General features: G+C 35.4%; 1 protein-coding gene across 1 annotated transcript in view; it reads left to right on the top strand.

The window, feature by feature from the left end:
• LOC140165108 (uncharacterized) overlaps positions 1-24,998 on the top strand; it is a 453,311-nt gene that overhangs the window by 411,900 nt on the left and 16,413 nt on the right. The window contains exon 5 of the mRNA XM_072188535.1: positions 20,913-21,077. Coding sequence (XP_072044636.1) covers positions 20,913-21,077 — 165 coding nt within the window. The remainder of the gene's footprint in view (positions 1-20,912; positions 21,078-24,998) is intronic.

The raw sequence follows: 24,998 nt of genomic DNA, 5'->3' as shown, positions 1-24,998 counted from the left end.
AAAAGGTCCCTTTGTATCACATTGAGTTTGTTCCCATACAAATAAAGCTCTCGCACTTGATGAAGATCTCTGAATACACCAGATGGTAATGATTTAATGCTATTATTACCCAAGTTTAATATATCTAGCTTTGTCAATCCACTGAAAAGGTCCATTTGTATCACATTGAGTTTGTTGCCATACAGCCAAAGCTCTCGCAATTGATGACAATCTCTGAACATACCTGATTGTAGTGAATCAATACTGTTTTTAAATAGAGTCAATATCTCTAACTTCATTAATTTATGAATAATGTCTATTTCTACTTTGTGTAAATTATTAGAACCTAAGTAAAGGCGTTTTAAATCATAAAGATGACCGAATAAGTCCTTTGGAATGATAGTTAAATTATTTTGTGACAGGACTAGTGATATCAATGTAGATTTATTGTATAGTATTGTTTGGTTCAAAAAGGAGAGGTCATTGCTATCCATGGATAAGTGGGTTAAATTATTTGGCAGATTTGTGGGAAAGCTTGAGAAAATATTTGATGCAATATCCAACAACAACAGTTCATTTGAAAGGTTTCCCAATTGAGATAAATGGCAGTAAGGGAGAGACAAGACCTTTAACCCATGCATTTGTGAAAATATGTCTGGTTCTACTTCCTTAAAAGTATTTCCACCTAAATACAGTACTTGTACATTGACTAAACCATCTAACCAACTATGTGAAATATACTTTAGCTTATTTACTCTTAACAGTAACTGTTTTAATTTGTACAAATGTGAAAACGAACCAGCTTCTATTCTTGAGATTTGGTTGAAAGACAAGTCCACTGTATGAATATTTTCTAAACCTTCGAAAATACCAGGTCCGATTGTTGTCATCTTATTGTGGCTCAACAATAAAATGATAACATCTGATCGATTGAGGAAGCATTGAGGTTCAATGTGAGTGAGTTGTCTGGCAGAGAGGTCTATCGCAGTTGAGTTCGCTAGAGTCGAAGCAGGAGATCTTTCTACTAAAAGAATGTTCTTGTTAACATACACATCTGGACAGTCAATGAGAAATATCTGGACGGGTAGGGTACAGAAGCAGCCATTAGGACATCCCGGGAATTCAGCTAAAAGTATATCATCTGGAAGGTCAAGGTTAAAGCCAGTTAGTTCATCTGGTTTGAAAAATGGGTCACCTTCTAATGTTATCTTGAGAGATGGGTATAGCCCCGGGTATAGCTCTTGCAGTGTTACATAGGGATATTCATAATATGGTATCTGGTAAATCCCATCAACGATATGAACATTTTTACACTGGTGGAACTTGAAGTTATCAACTGCACGGAGGTTACCTGTATCAAACCATTTGACATATTCAAAGTTGTTTGTTGATGCAATCATACTGGTCTCCTGTATTTCCAAAATAGATGACACTCTCATGTTGATATGAATTGTGCTACAATTAAGAACTATCGTGCATGGTTCTGCCACTGTAGATCCAATCCAGCCAAACGATCGATTGAGGCATTCTGCTCCTGATTCTTCCAGGGTAAAGTGGTCAAAGAAAGACCAAGAGGACAACCAAAGAACATTCACAGCTATTCTATGGTTATAAGCAGAAGATACCACAGAGTTGCATGTATCATTCTTAAACGTCTGAAGAGTAAGTGTATCATTCAGTGAAAGAATGAAATGTTGATTTTGACATCTTACAGTATCATTGGTTTCAGTCACTTCAGGTGATGTTAAATCAAAACAGATCATCACAAGTGACAACAGGAAAAGATACAAGCGCAATCTGTGTGTCATCTTGAAAATTATCAGGATCACAATAAGATGAATTTGGATTTCTTTCAAGAGGTTGGTTTAGCTCAGTGTCAATCAAGTTAATTTTCTCACCATTGAAAGCTTATTTCTCTTAAGCTTTAAATTCTAACTTCAATATTCCTCAACTCTAGTGTGATGCAGATCATGTGCTTAATTGGAATATAAATGATCCAGATCCAGATTCATAGTAATTGTATTTGCTAGATATATTCAGATCTGTTGGTGGTGTGTTCACTCCAATGTGATTATGTTGGATAAGTAAATTTCCACGCTTATAGCAAAACTTTAATGAGCAGATATTCTGTCTATGGTTAAATACTGCAACAAATCTGTTAAGTCTTGATGCTGTACTGCATTGAGTCTAATAACTATGCTATCCACTGAATCTGGCTACCAGTGCTGTCAGCTGTCAAATTATGAAGTTGGTGAAAAAACAATATCGCTTTGTAGTTAATTAATTTGATGACATCAGAAACAGTACATATGCTGTGAGCTTTTTTCTCAAAACATTAAACTGAATTTCGCGATAACAATTCCACCTTATCCAGTATACAAAATGAGTACTTCCTCCTCAAATATACCAGTATATAGTAGCATACAACATGGATGTCTTCTTAGTGCTGCCAGCCTTTCAACTCCAATCCTAGTTTGTGTAGAAAATGTGATCTACACAAGGTATGTTATTATGGTAGTATTTATCCAATGCAATCATCAATGGTTTATGCACTTCTTGCATTACCAGTTGAGATTCAACAATGAAAGAAAAATTGGTTTTATGCGTACATTTCCTTCATGCAGTAGAACGAAGAGTCAGTAGCCTAGTTGATAATCATTAGTAATGGTGGAAAGTCCCAATGGCTTGCCTTTCTATTCAGCAGGTACAATACCAGTTGTGATTACAATGAAACAAAAATTGGTTTTATGCGTACAGTTCCTTCATACAATAGAAGGAAGAGTCGGTAGCTTTAATAATCATTTGTAATGGTGGAAACCAGGGATGGAAAGTCCCAATGGGTAGCCTTTACATTCAGCAAGTACAATCTGTTAGGTTCACTAATCACAGAGAATAGTGAATAGCAAAACAAGAATTTCAAGGGGAATCCCAGTTCAAGTTTTAATATACTTATATATTGCACAATGCTTTATAGTTGTGTCTATATTATTGTCTGTAGCCAACCCATGCGTTCATTTCCTTCTATTTCACAACGATTGGGCTATGCCATTTGAAATCCACATGCCCCCTGTGGCAGATTTAGCCAAAGTCTTCCACAGAGGGAGTATGGGTTTCAAACAGAAGAGAAAATCAGGTAAATTCCATTTAAAATTCTTACTTGTGGTTCTCACTACAGACATAGTGGAAGATATTAGTAAAACCAGAGGGAGTATCGGAATCAAATAGAAGAGACAATTGGGTAACTTCCATTTTAAATTCTCACTCCAGTTGTGGAAGGTGTTAGCTCTTTTTAACTCTAGCCAATTCCATTTGAAAAACATACTCCCTCTTTGGAAAACTTTGTTCTAAAATTCCACAGTAGTATGGCAGGGACGGTAGATTTCAAATGTAATAGGCCATTTTAGGCTGTTGCTACTTGTATCTAAATCATCTGCAGTCAAAACACCCAAAGTCACAATCATAAATAATATCATAATTAATGTGCTTGAGAATGGACTTTTCCAGTTAAAATCCTCAAACAATCTAAATCTTCCACACTGTGTCCCACACAAGGATGTAGATTTCAAATAGTCACTCATTCAGCTAACCCCATTTGAAATTCACACTCCCTGTATAGGAGATTAAGGTGTCTTCAATAAGGGGTGTATGGATTTCAACTGGAATAGCCCTATTCAAACTTTGTGTGAGAGAGTTTGATAAATTACAAAGTTTCAGTGTCAACCATGCCCTTAAGGGGGTACTACACCCCTGCCTAATTTTGTGACTATTTTTGCAGTTTTCTCCAAAATTATAGCGAATTGGGGACAAGTAAGATATGTATATTATAGGGGCAAGGACTACAACTACTGCACTGGAAATTTTATTTTAGCACAGACAACAGTTGTGGAGTTACAGTCAAAAATGAGGGAAAACCAATATTTGGTCAATAAATCAGTAACTACTTGCTTTGAGTTGCTGAATTTTCAGTACAGTAGTTGTAGTCCTTGCCCCTATAATATACATATCTAACTTGTCACCAATGTGTTATAAATTTTTAGAAAAATGCCAAAATAGGCACAAAATTTGCCAGGGGTGTAGTACCCCCTTAAGGCAATTAGCTTTGTTCCATGCCAAAAACATTCAGCCCAAATCGCTACATGGTGAAGGCAACAAAAAGTTGCCCAATTTTTATCTAAACCATTAGTTTCTATAGCACTGGAAATTAGAAAAATCATGAGGCCACTGTCCAAACATCACCCAATTTTGTTCTTAACAATTGGTTTCTATAGAACAGTAAAATGAGTAAATGAACAAAGGTTGCAGGGAAAATCTCCAGAAGTCTCCCAATTGGGCTCCTAAACTGAAGGTTTGGCATCCCTGTTCAATAATGATACAGAAGTAATGTGTAGTTGTGTCAGGGCACTTCCCTGGTTGTGTCATGCCAGTTTTTTCCTACAATAATCATGATCAATAGGGGAAATTCCCAATACCAGTATTATTCTGTATATCTCATGCATAGCAGCGCAGGTACACGTCATTTGCCAGGCCAATCACCTTCATTAAATATCCACTAAGGTATAGGACATTTTATGTTTTATTTTTTGGAGATATTTAATTATATTTGTACTTGCTCAAGTACAGTCAAAAGCTCAAGTCAAAATCAAGTCAAAATTTAGGGGGGGGGGGTCAGTGGATGAGCATATTTTATTCCGGTTTTAGTGTGCATGCAAAGTGTGTAACAAATTTCAAGTTTTTTTAGATCCAAGTGAAGGTCGGTTTGGATGAAGATGGCCCATGTGTTGCTAGGGGAGGCACCGCAATGTTTTTTTTGTTACTATTCAGTACAGTCTAGAAAAAATGGTTCTAAGTAAAACCTTAAATGGTTCTTTAGTTGTCCTGTATGTGGAACCTTAAATGGTTCAACAAAGAACAAAAAAGGATTCTGAAAAGGTTAGAAAGAACCATTTGAGACCTGAAAAGGGTTCTGGAAAGGTCTGAAAGAACCATTTTGGAGGTTCTTGCAATTTTCAAGAACCTTTTGGTCTTGAGGGTTCTACATACAGGATAGAACTGTTTTTCTGAGAGTGTATGGTTTTTAGGGTTGTGTTGAAAATCGAATGTAGGAATGTTAATTCAGACATTATAATACTTAATTCTCTACAAATGTAATATAAAATCTCACCAAATTCAGCTGTTTATAGTGTATGTAAATCACCCAAGCAGGGACCCCCCCTACGATTTTCAAAAAAGAGGTAAAAGGAAGGAAAAAGAGAAAGAGAAGAAGGAGAGAGAAAGGGAGGGGAGAAAAAGAGAGAAGGGAGAAGAAGAAAAGGAGTCATTGCCTCCCTGACCATGGTTAGAAGGAGGAAACTCCCCCTTCGGACATCTTGCCCCTTGTGGAATGCTGACCTATGCGGTTTTTAAAGTTGTTGGTTTTATATTTTGGACCCATTTTCGCAAATTTTCCCCATAAAAGTCACATGGCCTCTCTTGCCTTTTCTCCCAACTACTTTGGAAAAGCCAGGGGCGTAACCAGGATTTATTGGGTTCTGATTTTGAAAAGGTGGACATGTTTTGGACCTTTTCCTAAAATTTTGACCAAAAAAGCATAAAGAATCTAATTTTTTCGCTCGATACACTTGCGAATGGGCAAATTTTGTCCTTTTCTGACTGAAAAGTATTAAAAAACCCTGTTTTTTTTTTTTTCGCTCACACGCTCCCAAAGTGGACCTTTTTCGGCTTTTAGTGATCATAGGGGCGACTTCCTCCGCCTCGCTGAGTATGCTCATCTTGATTACGGCTTTCAGTTTGAATATTTCCAACCTCAAGACACCCCCATTCATATCATTTTATAGTGCCAATTTATAAAAAAAAAACACCGGAATATCATATACAATGCAACTGACTTAACATACACCGCTTTGCGACCAGAGGCGTAGATCCGACCCTGGGTGTGGGGTCTAAATCCTCCCAATATTTTGATAGGGTAGATGGTCCATACATTTTCCCCAATGTTGACGCTTGTATGTGGGTTTCTGACCAAAGTAACCTCATATTTGGCCATTTTATCCTAATTTTTTTCGCGCTTTGCGCGACTTTATTTAGCATGCACCATATTTCACTTCGTGCACATTTGTACCATAAACTTATTTTGTTGCCAAAAGGTGCTGGATTTACTAATTGAGTAGGTCCATGCCTAAAACCAGTGAGCTGAAAGTCGGGCCCGTGAATGAAATCCATAAAAATATGCGGTTGGAAAATAAATAAATAACCCTATTAAAAAAGGATGAAAATGGTGCATCAAATGGCTTCATTTGTGCTTTCATTTTGAAAATTTTCCAAGCGCGACTTGCAGCAATAAAAAATTTCCAAAATTGTTTTGCCCCCCCCTATCAAAATATCCTGGCGCTGCCCCTGCACCCAAGTATATATTTTAGAAGAAATCTTAATATCGGGATGCTTGTAGTAGATGCATGAATAAGTTTGCCAGCTCTGGATGTGCTTATTCCCCAACCGCCTGACAGAGAGAGAAGGGGTGTGCAGATGTTTTCATTCAAGTGTTTCAACCTCCAATAGAAATGAAATTCCATGTCACTCTGACTTGTATTCATATGTTGGTTTCCCAGCAGAAACCCAACACATTGTGTCAATGTAACAAAAAATTATTTTTCATTCATTTTTAAAAACTAGATATAAATATCTAGGACCCATTTTTTGAATTTTGTTTATATTTTGACCAACTTACAGAAATTTTCACCAAAAATGATTAAAAATTGCACAATTTTGCAAAAAAAATGATAAAAATGGCTGATTTTTGTCCAAATTTAAACCATTTTTGGTGAATTTTTGTGAAACCCTTAACTGAACCTTCAAGGGTTGTCCTCAGTGTTTCCTTCAAGTGTTTTCCTCCTGGGTTTTCCTTCTGTGTGAACACAGCTAGAGAGAGATAGAAAGAGCAGTATTCCAGGGTCATCCCAGGGCTTCATCAATTATTGATTACCAATGTGATTAGTCCCTAGTTACACCGGTCCAATCAGCCATGAATTTTATGTTAATAAAGTCTGGTGTCATGTCGGGGAAGCAAGTGCCAAATACGGTTCAATTGGGTTAATTTTCAAGTTGGCTAGTAATATAAATAGTATGGTTGGATTCCAAATGATGGTTCAATATGAATTTGTTTTACATTCAATGAATGTTATCCCAGCAAACAAATCATTTTTGACATCATTCGCAAAAGGTTAGAAAAGTTTGCCAGAAAATGTTTTATATCGGGTTATGTAACGGGTATGAAACGTTTTCATAAATATATACACCCTATTGGAAATATGGCCTTAATCTTGTGCTGTCTACTGAAGTACTGAAGATAGCAATGCTATTGTACTACCCTGGACCCTATGTTAGATGCAGAAATATCACAGTTGTGCTGTCTACTGAAGGTAGCAATAATATTGTACTACCCTGCACCTTATGCTAGATGCAGAAATATTACAATTATGCTGCCTACTGAAGATAGCAATGCTATTGTGCTACCCTGGACCCTATGTTAGATGCAGAAATATCACAGCTGTGCTGTCTACTGAAGATAGCAATGCTATTGTGCTACCCTGGACCCTATGTTAGATGCAGAAATATTACAATTATGCTATCTACTGAAGATAGCAATAATATTGTGCTACCCTGCACCTTATGCTAGATGCAGAAATATTACAATTATGCTATCTACTGAAGATAGCAATAATATTGTGCTACCCTGCACCTTGTGCTAGATACAGAAAAAATTATGCTATCTACCAAAGATAGCAATGCTATAACTTTCTTGAGTTTAATGGCAATAATAATAATGCTGGACTGAATGTGAGGCATTATTTAGTCAAATAAAAGTGCATGGATTTCAGGGGGGAATACAGAAATGACCCTAAAAGTGACATTTTGTGTCCCAAAATGTGAAATTTCCGTGATTTTTTTATATGATTGGGGTGGAAAGTAATATTTAGGGGGCAATACACCTGCCATATGATGGTACTGCCACTGCTTCTTAAAGTATAAGTCCAATAACTCAATTGAATACCTGAGTGGAAGAAGGGCCCAACTCCATCAAAACTGTTTTTGAGATATTAAGAAAAAACTTAATATTTGGAAAAGTTTTATAGACAAAATGCTTTCCTCTTCAGGGGACCTTTAATACATGAACATATAATATTATATACATTCGAAATTATGTATGATGTTTCCATGGCAACGGTATAGGTCTTAATACGAGCTGGAGTTGGGCCCTTCTTTCACTAATATACTGCAAGTGCCAGTTCCGCAAGCAGATGTGTTATAAATAGCTACAGAAATTTGGTAATTATCCATTAATTGCACAAGTAGAAGCATGTAATATGTTAGCAAGAAAGATTATTTCATGGATGAACAAAATTCCTCTTTAACTCAATATTTGTGGAAGAAGGGCCCAACCCCATGGAGTTGGGCCTTTCTTCCATGAAAACCATGGTTAAGTGTACGTGGAAGACTATTTGGAGAGTGGATTTTGGCTCATCTTTCGCACACAAGGAAGAACAGTCTGCTGGCAATAAAATGCTGGGTCTAACTCATTTTTGTAAAAAATTGGAGTTGGGCCCTTCTTCCACTCAGGTACTCAATTGCTTGCATTGCTAACATGTTTACATCATCCATTATTGACATTGCAAGATGTGACATCATATATTAATGAACTGGATTAAAGTTATTGTGAACTCATTCAACTCATCAATAGATGCAATTAAAAACCAAATCTATCTCCCGTATTGGGGATTGGTCTTCAAACCTAACCAGTCTATAATAACGAATTGATTAATTCGAATTAAACAATTCATCGAGTGGCCATGGGCAGCACCATTAGACATGTTACAAGACTACCAAGTGACAGGTGATGGACCGTACACACACAAAAGAATAGGCATTTTTTGATAATTTTCATCAATGTTACTCAAAACTTACCTAGCTAATTTATTATACAACAGGGGTCTCTGCCTATTTAATATGTTATGAAAAACTTAATTTAAAAAATATCTACCGACGGAAATAAAAATCCATCGACGGATAGTCTTGTTATGCTCGCACAAACTTAGAAAAAAATCTGAAAAATCCAAAATTTTGGTCTAAAAAATGGCCAAAGGTTACTGCTGTCCCATTCAAAAGCACAGGAAGACCTCCCACAGCGTTGAGGTCAACCTTTCTACACTTCCTGTCTACTGGCAGTAATGGCTATTACCCAGTGCAAACAGACTTTTCAGTGGATGTAGAATATTAGATGTAACATGTCTTCATTATTTGTGACATCCCATATCAGAAGGAGACACTTTTGGGCAGGATCGTAAACGGAGAAATTGCCAAAAATCTGCCCGGGTGATTTTTTCACAATTTGGGTTTGTTGCAAATTTTTGATGTTATTAATGTTTAAAATATTGTCTGATAGTTTCAGATCGGAATATAACTGATATCTTGTATTTTTTGAGACATTTTTCAAGCTAATTCCTACTCTCAACATTGTCAATAATATTTTTAAAGGCGGATAGCCCAATTTACAATTTTATAATACCATAACTTATGAACTCAATATCTTCGCTTAGGAATGTCCGATTTCATTGGGGAAAACAGCATTGTGGAGCAAACTATCTCTATATTTAAGGTATGTAAAAACCTCAAAATTGATAAGCTGCCCAAAAGTGTCTCCTTTTGGCATAGCACGTCGCATTTAATCTATTCACATTCTATTCTCAACTTCTAAAGAACGTTTGATGACATTAAATTGATCATACGGTACATATCCACCAGACATTCTACATAATATATCATCAATTTTACGCTATCAAACATTTGTTAGAAGTTAAACACTGCTTATCATGGTAAAATTAAATGTGACACGATCAAAGGGAATGAGTCGGATGTCGCTTACATTGATTTTGAGATATTGGCAAAGAAAGTATTAAAATTCTTTTGTTTTCTATTGTTTTCAGCGATTGATAAAGTGATGTAACAAATTTACGCTATCAAACATTTGTTAGAAGTTAAACACTGCTTATCATGGTAAAATTAAATGTGACACGATCAAAGGGAATGAGTTGACAGATTCCTACTTGCACAAGATATTGGCAAAGAAAGTATTAAAATTCTTTTGTTTTCTATTGTTTTCAGCGATTGATAAAGTGATGTAACAAATTTACGCTATCAAACATTTGTTAGAAGTTAAACACTGCTTATCATGGTAAAATAAAATGTGACACGATCAAAGGGAATGAGTCGGATGTCGCTTACATTGATTTTGAGATATTGGCAAAGAAAGTATTAAAATTCTTTTGTTTCCTATTGTTTTCAGCGATTGATAAAGTGATGTAACAAATTTACGCTATCAAACATTTGTTAGAAGTTAAACACTGCTTATCATGGTAAAATTAAACGTGACACGATCAAAGGGAATGAGTCGGATGTCGCTTACATTGATTTTGAGATATTGGCAAAGAAAGTATTAAAATTCTTTTGTTTTCTATTGTTTTCAGCGATTGATAAAGTGATGTAACAAATTTACGCTATCAAACATTTGTTAGAAGTTAAACACTGCTTATGATGGTAAAATTAAATGTGACACGATCAAAGGGAATGAGTCGGATGTCGCTTACATTGATTTTGAGATATTGGCAAAGAAAGTATTAAAATTCTTTTGTTTTCTATTGTTTTCAGCGATTGATAAAGTGATGTAACAAATTTACGCTGTCAAACATTTGTTAGAAGTTAAACACTGCTTATCATGGTAAAATAAAATGTGACACGATCAAAGGGAATGAGTCGGATGTCGCTTACATTGATTTTGAGATATTGGCAAAGAAAGTATTAAAATTCTTTTGTTTTCTATTGTTTTCAGCGATTGATAAAGTGATGTAACAAATTTACGCTATCAAACATTTGTTAGAAGTTAAACACTGCTTATCATGGTAAAATTAAATGTGACACGATCAAAGGGAATGAGTCGGATGTCGCTTACATTGATTTTGAGATATTGGCAAAGAAAGTATTAAAATTCTTTTGTTTTCTATTGTTTTCAGCGATTGATAAAGTGATGTAACAAATTTACGCTATCAAACATTTGTTAGAAGTTAAACACTGCTTATCATGGTAAAATTAAATGTGACACGATCAAAGGGATATGAGTCGGATGACAGTCCAGTGATTGTAAGATATTGGCAAAGAAAGTATTAAAATTCTTTTGTTTTCTATTGTTTTCAGCGATTGATAAAGTGATGTAACAAATTTACGCTATCAAACATTTGTTAGAAGTTAAACACTGCTTATCATGGTAAAATTAAATGTGACACGATCAAAGGGAATGAGTCGGATGTCGCTTACATTGATTTTGAGATATTGGCAAAGAAAGTATTAAAATTCTTCCGAGATTTCTATTGTTTTCAGCGATTGATAAAGTGATGTAACAAATTTACGCTATCAAACATTTGTTAGAAGTTAAACACTGCTTATCATGGTAAAATTAAATGTGACACGATCAAAGGGAATGAGTCGGATGTCGCTTACATTGATTTTGAGATATTGGCAAAGAAAGTATTAAAATTCTTTTGTTTTCTATTGTTTTCAGCGATTGATAAAGTGATGTAACAAATTTACGCTATCAAACATTTGTTAGAAGTTAAACACTGCTTATCATGGTAAAATTAAATGTGACACGATCAAAGGGAATGAGTCGGATGTCGCTACATTGATTTTGAGATATTGGCAAAGAAAGTATTAAAATTCTTTTGTTTTCTATTGTTTTCAGCGATTGATAAAGTGATGTAACAAATTTACGCTATCAAACATTTGTTAGAAGTTAAACACTGCTTATCATGGTAAAATTAAATGTGACACGATCAAAGGGAATGAGTCGGATGTCGCTACATTGATTTTGAGATATTGGCAAAGAAAGTATTAAAATTCTTTTGTTTTCTATTGTTTTCAGCGATTGATAAAGTGATGTAACAAATTTACGCTATCAAACATTTGTTAGAAGTTAAACACTGCTTATCATGGTAAAATTAAATGTGACACGCATCAAAGGGAATGAGTCGGATGTCGCTACATTGATTTTGAGATATTGGCAAAGAAAGTATTAAAATTCTTTTGTTTTCTATTGTTTTCAGCGATTGATAAAGTGATGTAACAAATTTACGCTATCAAACATTTGTTAGAAGTTAAACACTGCTTATCATGGTAAAATTAAATGTGACACGATCAAAGGGAATGAGTCGGATGTCGCTACATTGATTTTGAGATATTGGCAAAGAAAGTATTAAAATTCTTTTGTTTTCTATTGTTTTCAGCGATTGATAAAGTGATGTAACAAATTTACGCTATCAAACATTTGTTAGAAGTTAAACACTGCTTATCATGGTAAAATTAAATGTGACACGATCAAAGGGAATGGGTCGGATGTCGCTTACATTGATTTTGAGATATTGGCAAAGAAAGTATTAAAATTCTTTTGTTTTCTATTGTTTTCAGCGATTGATAAAGTGATGTAACAAATTTACGCTATCAAACATTTGTTAGAAGTTAAACACTGCTTATCATGGTAAAATTAAATGTGACACGATCAAAGGGAATGAGTCGGATGTCGCTTACATTGATTTTGAGATATTGGCAAAGAAAGTATTAAAATTCTTTTGTTTTCTATTGTTTTCAGCGATTGATAAAGTGATGTAACAAAGAAAAGTCGTATCAACTTGGGGTTTTTAGTTTCTGAAAGCTCTAAATATCTTCTTTAGAAACATATGTAATTCCCCTTGATCATGTCACAAATGTATCTTCCATACCATTTTTGAGCTTGAATTCTTTGTTCAGGCTCTTCTATGAGCAGTTATTTTGAAGAAAATCTTGTTAAATGTTTGATCAACAGTTAGCTAAAGGTAAAGCTTACAACTGTACACTCTACAACTTAACATCGATTTATCATAGTGTACTTCCCATGTCTTGTGCATGTTATACAGACACTCAAGGGTCATACACCTCAACTCACTGTCCACAAGGGAATGCGATCATAATGCATGCGATGCGGAGATGTGTTGACCAACTCAGGCTAGAGTTTGATTAGGATCAATTTTGCATTAGAAGGCAATAAACGGTGTTCAAATAAACGTGATAGTGATGATCATACAAAGGTCTGTACTGTCTCCAGCCTGGCTTGGCACTTTCTATGTGAGTTGGATTACTAGTATTTTGAAGCCTTGTTCAATGACTTGTAGAGCTAAAATAATTTACAATACGTCGGTCGCAACACATAGTGGCGTAGAGTGATTTCCATAATTTCCGTTTCACATAGTGGCGTATAGCTTTAGAGCTAACTATTATCCTATAACAGTTATTCCTTGTTAACTATTAAAGACACAGTTTAATAGTTTGAACCTTAAACTTAAATTTCAAATGGAATCGGGCCACTGAGAGATAACAGTGGAGAAGTATAGACCCCGTTACTAATAGCATATCCTTCAAAAAACGGTTTGCTCGAAAACTCATTTTGTCCTTCACGTATGCCACTATGTGTTGCGACCGACGAATTCATCAAAATGCAAATTTTGGCATAGTTTTATAAGCAAATATGTGACACGATCAAGGGAAATGAGTCGGATGTTGCTAATATTGATTTTGAGATGGTCAAAGAAAGTGTTAAAATTCTTTTGTTTTATATTGTTTTCAGCGATTGATAAATTGACGTAACTTCAAAGAAAAGTTGTATCTACATGGGGTTTTCAGATTCTGAAAGCTCTAAATGTCCTCTTTAGAAACAGTTGTAAAGCTCATTTTCAACCAGGGTCGGCATGTGACTCATTCCCCTTGATCATGTCACATATAAGGTGTGTTTAGACGGTAGCCTACTTTTGAATGTAACTTACAAGCGAGCCAGCAATTAATTTATGCTACAAGTGAGTGTGTGTCCACAGGTCAACATCCGACTCATTTCCCAGGTCATGCTTACAAGCGAGTTAACATGCAAGTCTTGTTCACACTGGCCTTACATTCGAATGTTGCTCGCTACATGTAAGATATCTTACATGTAAAATCGCTCACTTGTAACTTGCATACATGCGAAAAGTGCGTTTAGACGGCACTACATGCAAGTTTACATTTGAATGTAGTTACAAGCGACTTTACAAGCGATTGTCTGAACAAGCCTATAGTCAGTGAAATGTCATATCTTGAAACGATCCAAAATAGGACATAGACAAACATTTTGGCATGTCCTAAAACAAACCAAAAACAGGATAAGGTAAACATGATTGTACTGAATGCTGAAATGGAATTGCATGTACCTATTTCAATGTGGTAAGACTATTCTGGTGATTTTTTTCTGATTTAACTTTGTGCTTTTTTCCCCCAGTACCGAAACGGGGGCCCGTTTCACCTACATAAGTTTGTTGGTAATTATGGCAAGGAATTTCATAAATGACGTCGGTTTTGTCATCTCTAGCAACCTTGTTCTTCGGATGGACGAAAATTAAAAGCAGTTTCAAACTAGTATGGGGTTTGACTGAAGACATGATACTGTGGGTGCATAGGATTCGCTGAACACACTTGTTTACACCCTCAATGTATGGGAGCATAACATTGGCCCTAGTTTTGTTCTCAGTTGTCTTGTTAGTGGTCTTTTTCTTATATTGCTGTTTTTCCTTTTTGACCTTATCAATAGACCAGTTGATGTAGCTGCACATATTCAATTTATTTACTACTTTTTATAGTTAAAATATCATAAAGCAAACTGTTGACATGTTCCTGGTTTATGGTAGGAATTGTTCACATATTACTGTGAAGTATACAACGTGACTTCATTGGCTTGGTTGTTTGGTGTAATTCAATTTGACTTTATATTTAGACGCATGTGGAATCTAGGCTATATAAAGGCCCGGGGGGATCACTCGCTTACCAAAGTGGTATGCATGCTCGTCCCAGCACCTCAAAAATGGACCCTAAATGGCGTAATCAGTGTAGAAAAATTTCACCCCTTATTGGCGTAAGGCTCTGAAAATCTTACCCCTAAAATATGGCATAATTCGGTGTAAGAAACTAAAATGGACCCCTAAATGGCGTAAACTCTAAAACAAACCCATGGAAATTGTAAAAAGATACCCTAAACGTCGAAACTTTACCTGAAAAGCACCCTTTTTTCTTAAAACGTCGACGCCGCCACAAGGCCAAAAATCGACCCTTTTTCGACGTTTTTGGGGACGAGCATGCGTACCACTTTGGTAAGCGAGTGACCCCCCCGGGTATAAAGGATGTGCAACAACAATGTATCTATAGGCAAGAGTCTAATGGCTGCTCTATGTCAACTGTGTGTGTATCTATTGATGCTTGCCTGAAGTTTTCTCCGGGATTATCCATTTTCTAGAGCGACAAATTCCATCAAATGCTATTTAGCCGCTAATGTTGAATTCTTTTAAGGTAAAACTGGTCAGTTGGGCTGTCTAGTCTAAAAAAATCACCAGCTCAACAAAGAAGTTACTGGACTTTGGGGTGAGACTTGCACTTACTTATAAGGCTAGTCATGATTCCTTGAACCTTCAAAGATGAATATTCTAAAAAGCACAGGGCAGCTCTTTCATTGTTTGGGATGCAATTTGGTTGCATTCACACAAGTATCTTGGCAGAGAATATCTAGATGTAAGAGTGCAGCTAGCAGACTGCTTGCATACAACAATTTATTCATTAGTGCTATAAGTGTCAGACAATTATGCTAATTATCTTGATTTGATTCCAATAAATCTTCTGGGTAAGTTTGACTTTCAAGCTCTAGAAGTCTATATGCTAATGTACATGTTCTTTATTTTGTTGAATGTTGTTGTATCCAGTGGTATGAAGGGAGGCAAAGTGAATTTCAGCATTGTTTGCACGAAATTGCCTAAAAAGTAGAAATTTTGTAATTTGGGGTTTTTACTGATTTGGGGGCAAGAGTTCAGAGGGCTGCCACTGGTTGTACCTGGCAGAAACAACTAAGAATGAAAGTGTTAGTAATTTTGGGGGTCTGCAGAGCTGGAACCGGATATGGTGAATTGAGAGTCATGAACTGCCCCATACCACTACCACTGTCACATTTAAAAAAATAATAATAAGTGGACATGGCAGCTAATAAATTTGTTGTTAGTATAATTCATTTGCATTTACACAATTACCTTGACAGATAAAATCTAGATTTAGTAAGAGTGCAGCCAGCAGACTGCTTGCATACAACAATTTATTCATTTGTGCTATAAGTGTGAGACAATTATATGCTAAGTAAGTCTAACATTTCTTCTTTAGATCTGAATGCATGATCTATTTTTTTGTCTTTCTTCAAGCTTGTTCAAAGTTGCATAATATCTGGGTGAAGTGGTATGTAAATTGTGAGAATGATCCATGAATGTTAGAGACTGGGTCGAGGGTGTACACCAGGTGGTGGGCGCCGTACATTCTCTAAATTCAGTAAATTTCCTTTGTCAGCCGTGTAATTGAATGGGATTATTTTGACATTTTAAAACGCTTAAAATATCACAAACAAGTAAGCCTATGTTAATAAATAATATTAATACAAGCTAAAGCCGTTGGGGTTCGATAATGAACCCCACAAAACTAACCTTCAAATAAATACAGTTAAATTTTATTATTACTGGGTGAGAGTTGCTGTGACGGTTTTAAATTCGCTGTGTTGGTTAGGCTCCGATCACTCAGTGTGCAAATTGAACGGCACATACCAGTTATAACGGCAGCTGCGAAATTCAGACCTGATTTACTTCTGTGTTCTGATTATATGGAAAGTGCCATACGGCTGAGCAGTTTTGCCGTCTCTTTCTAGCATATGCCACTCGCCACCTGGTGTACACTGAATTGAGATGATTGTACTTTTATCTGCAATGTTTAAGGGAACTGGAATGAGCGTTTTGAGCGTTTCGACAGTATTTTTTATGGGACATGAGAGCACCTCAGACGTATCGAATTGCATTCTGAATACGAAGCATGTCTTACTAATATCAAATAATTTTCGTTTTTTGAAAATCACGATATAATACAAATTTTATGACAAATTATAAATATTTGATATTTTTCAAATTTTTGATATATAACAGTCCTCGAAGTTAATTTTATAAATCGAATGATATATTCTTAAAGTGTATGTAGCTGGGAGGAAAAGCCGACGATCAATTGAAAATTTTGACCTTTCATATTGAAGATATAGATTTTTTTCCCAAAAAGACCTAATTTTTTTTTGTGTTTTGGGAACAAAAATCCATATCTTCAATACTGAAAGGTCAAAATTTTCAATTGATCGTCGGCTTTTCATCCCACCTACATACGTTAAGTATAAATCATCAGATTTATAAAGTTTACTTCGAGTCCTGATAAATATCAAAAATATCAATTTTTAATGATTTGTCATAAAATGTGTATTACATTGCAAATTTCAAAAATCAAAATTATTTGATATCAGAAGGACATTCTTCAGATTCAGAATGCAATTCGATATGTCTGATGTGCTCTAATGTCCCACAATAAATACTGTCCAAACGTCATACCCCTTCCCTTAAGACATCTTTGATTATGAACAAACCACACATTCTACTTCTCCACGTGGGTGTCGACTGCAGACGAAAAGTTCCAAATTTTCTTTTAAAATTAAAAAAAATTCAGAATTGTACATTATTTTGAATAACCATATTTGGAATCAGCATGAAAAATGCATCAAAGTGAGTACAAACAAGCCCATATCGATTCAGTGGTTCTTGAGATAGCTCTTAATATTTTGAGAAAATATCTCAATGTTGAAGCCTATATATGGCCAGTATACAGAACAAGAAGTTTGGTGTGCCTCTATGTGTGTTTGCACCTCACTGCACTATGGTGATTTGTTTCCTATAAACCTTATGGGTATAAGTTTGACTTTCAAGCTCTAGAATTCTACATGCTAATGTATACATGTTATTCAGGTGTTGAAGGTTGTTGTTACTTAAGGTATTTTGTTTGGTTAGCAGGGAGGAGGTGAGGGACTTTAATGTAAGAAATAAAGGGTAATGCAGACTCCTTTCACCCACATAATGTGTTAAAGCTAACTTGGAGGTAACAAAAATGTAAAGGTCTCTCAACTGCAGACGACAAGTTTCAACTTTTCTTTAAAAATTAAAAAAATTTCAGAATTTTACATTTGAATGACCATATCTTGGATCAGCATGAAAAATGCATTAAAATGAGTACAAACAAGCCTAGTATTGGTTCAGTGGTTCTTGAGATAGCTCTTGATATTTTGAAAATATCTCAATATTGAAACCTATGGCCAGTATACAGAGCAGTATGGAGTGCCTCTATGTGTGCGTTTGAACCTCATTGCACTGTGTTGATTTGTTTCCTATAAACCGTGTGGGTATTCAAGTTTGACTTTCAAACTCTAGATTTCTACATGCTAATGTATACATGTTATTCAAGTGCTGAAGGTTGTTGCTACTTAAGGTATTTTGTTTGGTTAGCAGGGAGGAGGTGAGGGACTTTAATGTAAGAAATAAAGGGCAATGCAAACTCCTTTCACCCACATAATGTGTTAAAGCTAACTTGGAGGTAACAAAAATGTAAATAATAGGTCTCTCAACTGCAGACGACAAGTTTCAACTTTTCTTTAAAAATTAAAAAAATTTCAGAATTGTACATTTGAATGACCATATCTTGGATCAGCATGAAAAATGCATTAAAATGAGTACAAACAAGCCCAGTATTGGTTCAGTGGTTCTTGAGATAGCTCTTGATATTTTGAGAAAATATCTCAATATTGAAGCCTATAAAAATTATGGCCAGCATATAGAGCAGTAATGGTGTGCCTCTATGTGTGAGTTTGAACCTCACTGCACTGTGTTGATTTGTTTCCTATAAACCGTGTGGGTATAAGTTCTGTATGCTAATGTATACATGTTATTTCAAGTGTTGAAGGTTGTTGCTACTTTAGGTATTTTGTTTGGTTAAAAGGGAGGAGGTGGCGGACTTTAATTTAAGAAATAGAGGGTAATGCAGACTCCTTTCACCCACAAAATGTGTTAAAGCCAATTCAGAGGTAGCAAAAAAGTTGATAATAGAGAGCTTGCAATTTGCAAATCTACGTATCATACACTCATGCATCTATTCAAAATCCCGTCACATGAGAGTGTTTGCAAATAGGTTCTGCTTAGAACCATTTTTATAAGAGTGTATGATGAGGACTAAAATGGTGCTTTCAGGTCTTAAATGGTTCTTTCTAACCTTTCCAGAACCAATTTCTGTTCTTTGTAGATCATTTAAGGTGCCACATACAGGACAGCTGAAGAACCATTTTAGGTTCTACTTAGAACCATTTTTTCAAGAGTGTATGATGAGGACCTGTTATGAGAAAATGACAACAAATAGGAAACATACCTACCCATGAAAATTTTGTTTTTCCTCTTGCAAAAATATTTGCATTAAAAATATTTAAGATTGACAAAAGTTCTAATACAAAAGCTTAAAAGAAAATATTAGGTGGTTATACTTATTCAAAAAGATCAGAAAATTCACCTGAGTTAGTTAGTGATGATATCCCTTTGAACTGCATCCTACTGGATGTGCTAGGTACGGTAATTAATAAGTGTTAACAGATTACATGATAGCATCCACAGATTGAATCTGATAGTAACATGATATGTTAGTACCAGCTAATACCAGAAAATCAAACACCAGTCAATTTGAGATGAGGGAAAGGAGGACGGGTCACTTGTCCCTCGGGAGAGAGCAGGCTGGTTACCAGTCCATGTTCAGTGGTATTTGTCTTGTTCTCAAGCACATACAACTGATAGACAGATAGAAAGATGGGCAGCTGCACAACTATACACATATCACCATCATTTTAGGAGGACGGGTTAGTGTAGTCTTCTCACTTGCTTCTCTCCACTGTGGCCCGGGTTCAATTTCCCTCGTTGCCACATGTGAGTTTATTGCCAGTCAGAACTAGAGAACTAGCCCTGTTCCCAAACCACAGCACCTCTCGAATAGCGAGCAAAGCGAGCACCAAGCTAGCCCCATTCCCAAACCGCAACACCTCTCAAATAGCAAGCGAAGTGAGCACCGACCGTGGAATCACAGAGCACAGAGGCTGTGCTAGTCAGAACTAAATACCGGTAAATGATAAGGATTTAGTTATGTTGTATTTTGTTCGTTATGAACAATTTTAGTGACATTTTCACCACTACACTAGTGGTTTCATCAGACTGGCAACTCATCACATCCAACTGTTTCCTTTTAAGGATAACAGGAAGCATCATAAAAGGAAACAGTCTGATGATGAGTTGCCAGTCTGATGAAACCACTAGTGTAGTGGTGAAACATCACTAAAACATAAGCAAATCACCTTTATTTTCAGTTGGAATTGTTCATAACGAACAAAATTCACAGTTGAAATCGACATTCCTGATTAGTGCTGTATATTATTAACTCACATTTGGAATAAGCATGAAAAATACATTAAAATGAGTACAAACAAGCCTAGTATTGGTCCAGTGGTTCTTGAGATAGCTTTTGATATTTTGAGAAAATATCTCAAAACTTGGACTTTTCACATTTGAAGCCTATGGCTAGCATGCAGAGCACTAAATAGGGAGTAATCAAGTATTACTTCTAAATTACTACCAAATGGCATGTGTTGCATATGGTTGGAATGAGATTTCAATCTATTTTTCAGTTGGAAAGGACTTGTCCCTAACTTCAGTTGTTGAAAAACAGCAAAAAGTAATATTTTTAATGAATACTCATTTGAAAAAGATTCAATCACTAACAGAAGTAGTTGAGTACTAATAATAACTTTTGTTTGTTTGTTTGTTTGTTTTATTTTTTCTTTAATCAGGGACACTCAAGCAGTGGAAAACACAATTCCAAACTAATGTTGTTCTACTTCTGTGTTATTTTTCTTGTAGTTTGATGTGGCTGGTGATGGTAATATCAGTATGGAAGCCTTTCAAGTGATTTTATACAAACACGGACTGAAAGAAGAGATAGATCCACATAAAATGGAAGTTTTGGAGAGCACCATTGATGAGAACACAGGAGGAACCATCAGCTATCAGGAATTTGTCAACATTGTAAGTGATTTGTGGTATATTGCCTATTCTATTTAAAATCCACACTACCCCTGTGGATGATTTAGCTAAAGTCTTGCACAGAGGGAGTGTGAGTTTTAGATATAATAAACAATTGGATAACTTCCATTTGTAAAGCCATAATATAGGGTGAGTATGGGTCATACTGCAGTTACTGTCCGTTTTCCTATACACAATACACAGTGCTCTCACCATTGACGCGTGACCTCTACAAATGATGTATGTTGGAAGAATGGGCACTTGCCTAGTTAACATCATTGTGTGAAAAATAACCAGCCAATATTTAACTTATTCTCCAAACTTCTAGCAAATATATTTCTCTAACATGACCTAAAATTACAGCTAGGTTAGATGTTCAGAAATAGTCGCACTTTTGTAAAATATGAGTGAGGGCAAGGCATAGCTAGCCAACTCCCGTGATAATTGAATGGAGATTTGACCGAAAATATTGGTATCGGACCGCTCAAAAAACGGTACAAGCTACATTTAAACTATTCTCTGGCAATCATCATGATGAGTTTCTTATATAGTATGCCAAAATTGGGTACTGTAGGTGATTGACAAAGGGTCGCACTTTTGTGTTTTAGGAAGGATATGTAAACGACAGATAACACCAAAAATATGAAGAAATTATTTCCAAACCGTGTTAAGTCAACAATCATTATGTTGCTCATTTTCAAGAATGCTGGTTAACAAAAAGCAGGCCATTGTCTCATTTCGTGAACAAAGGTCTACATACCATTGTTTCCTTGCGTTTCCTTTATAATCGGTTACCCAACTGAAGCTGTATTATAGCAGCTCATTGCTATATCACACATATAAAACAGACACATGTTCACAGCCAGAGAAGATCCAATTAAATCAGTTGAGCTGTTTCAATGAGTGTTATCTTGGTTTAAGAGTTTTTCTTTGGTCGAGGTGAATTCTACTGTAGACATGACTGCATCATGTTCCAAAATGATTAAGCCTGACCAATTACATTTGAAAAACATACTCCCTCTGTGTTAGATATTTCGAAAATCTTACACAGGTAGTGTGGATTCCAACTACATTGGCTATTCCATTTTAGATCAAATTTAGGAATTTTGTTTGGAATTCCATTGTCCACACCTATTCCAAAGTTTTTGGATGAATTTTGTGGACTGGATGACCAAAACTATTGAATTTGGTAAGAATTCCAAAAAATGACTAGGGACTAGACTAGTTCTTGTAATTTGCAGTTTTGTGGGACCATGGAACGAGTCAGCAGGACAGATTGTTTTTTGTCATGGCTCCAGTATGATACAGAAAATTTGTTGTAACCCTTTTTTAACAAAAGCATAGTTGATGATCCTTCATACATGCATTCGTAATAAAACTTGTGGATGGTATAAGGTTAAAAGAGTATCTCTCAAAGCTGCAGCAACATATTTGTCTCAAAAAGTTGGCCCAATTTTGATTTTTTTTTTTTTTTTTTTTTTTTTTTACTTTTACAAATATTTTAGCAAAAAGAAATAAATATGTACCAAAACAAAAGTTTTCATTACAAAATGCTCCATAATTCAAAACAATCAGACTTTTGTTTCTTGTTGGTATAATTGAATGATTAACACTAAATTATAAAAATATTTTATTATGTGTAGGAGAATGTTAGTTTTGAAAGATTTGAGTATCTCAAACTTATAGTTTTGACCAAGTTTGAGTGGAGAAATTTTAAAAAAAGTAAAAAGGAGAAAAATCTTCATAAGCTTTGAGACATACGAGGGGGTATCAAAAAGTTTTAGAAATCGCCCAGAAGTGAAAGAGCTATATCAATGAAATTTTGTCAGTACAATCACTGGTCCTTATGTACACTATGGTGCAAAAATCGTCTCATAAGTATTTTTACTTTTTTTTTACAGGATCTAGATGTCTATGTAACCGCATAACCAGCAAAATGGAGAAAATTGAGGCATGCAGCATGATTAAGTTCCATTTTAAGGGTTACAGTGCCCAGAAAGTCTGTGATGAAATAAAAATTCCTTTTCCAAAAAGCAACAGTGACATATCACAATCACCACCGAAGATAACTTTCATTTCATCATCAATTTTCTAGGCACTGCAACCCTTCAAAAGCAGGATCTTAAGGATGCACACAGGATCACTGAAGTGTTACATAGCCAAAATTGAGTTTTCATCACTAATGTCATCTTCAAACCGTATTTTACCCCAAGACAGAGAATTTCCAAACTTGGACTAAAATCTGCGATATTTGTCTGCCCTCAGAGAGGATCATTTATTCAATACACATATACCAATATTTCTACATAAATGCAATAGTTTGAAGTACTGATCATTTACATCACATAATTTGATAAACATCTGTAACATAATATAACATAGGCCTTTATGATAGAATCGAGTAATAATACCCGTGACATTACTTCCCGGTAACCTACCACTGAAAGCTAATTAACAATATATAATATAATATTAGGGCTTGAATAAATCGGAGAGCAAACATTATCCATAGCCACTACTTCCGATAAACGTACCACTGAAAGCTAATTAACAATATATAATAATATTAGGGCTTGAATAAATCGGAGAGCAAACATTATCCATAGCCACTACTTCCCGGTAAACATACCACTGAAAGCTAATGAACAGTATATAATATAATATTAGGGCTTGAATAAATCGGAGAGCAAACATTATCCATAGCCACTACTTCCCGGTAAACATACCACTGAAAGCTAATTAACTGTATATATTATGACCTGGTAAATCATACCGATAGCCACTACATTCCGGTAAAACTACCACTGAATGCTAATTTAACATAACATAATATTTATCAAGTTAACCTAATATTAATTATTAGGCCATATGATCAGAATTGGTATCATTAACATGATTAAGAAATAGTATAAAGATCAATAAACCGCCCTTAAAGAAGTACATTTTTCACATCAGGGCTGGGCGGGGGGAAATTTCATCATGATCCACTCTGATCAATTGCAGACAAACAAGTGATTCAAATGAGCTAGGCAGCCAACATCACAGTGCACAAACAAAGCAGAGAACTCCCATTAGATATAACAATACCATAACAAAGGGCTCAACCATTCTCTGCTGGGGTAAATTGGTTCTATTTAGACAAGCTAAATAAAACCTTATTATCTTGTCATTAATAGATTTTAAAGAAATCTTAAAATTTGAACCATAAGAAAAGCTATTTTAAAGACCCTTTTTCATTAAAAATTCGTCAAAATGCAAAAGCAAATAAATTATTGTTTTCCGCAATAGATCGCGTTCTCGTAACGCTGCATGCTGCAAAGCGCATACAGCTAGCAAAGACACGCACACATGGTAAACTGGATGGGCAAGGTGATTACTGATTGAGGCGCTGGAGTCGCCAATCGCGATCACTACCGTATTTTATCGCATTGATCTCTTCCAAGGTAGGTAAAGCTTGCACCATTGCATTGCGAAACTGCGGGCCGACAGACAACCACCGTCCCCGTCCCAGAATCAGTAGGCCTACTCGATAAATTTCGCCAAAAAAGTGCTGATATAGTGGTATTAATTATAGGTTTTTTTTATATGAACATAATAGTGAATTTTTTGTTTGTTTTTGTTTTGTTTTTCAAGTTTCATTCTGAACTTGAAAAGATGAAATTTATTTGTAAGAAGTAGTTACCCGTAAGAAGCCCTGTAATGATGACGCAATCTGGTAGATACGATAGAAAACGTAGGCCCTAAATATTTTGCTAGTAGGCTAGACTTAGCCCGTATTATAGTACATCATTAGGCTTATTACTTTATGTTTAAAAATTTGTTTTATTTCATTCATTCATTCATTCATTCATTTCATTGTTGTTATTTGATTTACCAAGTTGGTATAGTTGGACAAGAATATAGGCCTATTATATTAGCTTATAT

Source organism: Amphiura filiformis, chromosome 11 (genome assembly GCF_039555335.1).
Source record: "Amphiura filiformis chromosome 11, Afil_fr2py, whole genome shotgun sequence".
In the NCBI taxonomy this organism is placed as follows: domain Eukaryota; kingdom Metazoa; phylum Echinodermata; class Ophiuroidea; order Amphilepidida; family Amphiuridae; genus Amphiura; species Amphiura filiformis.
This window is presented reverse-complemented; position numbering and strand designations above follow the sequence as displayed.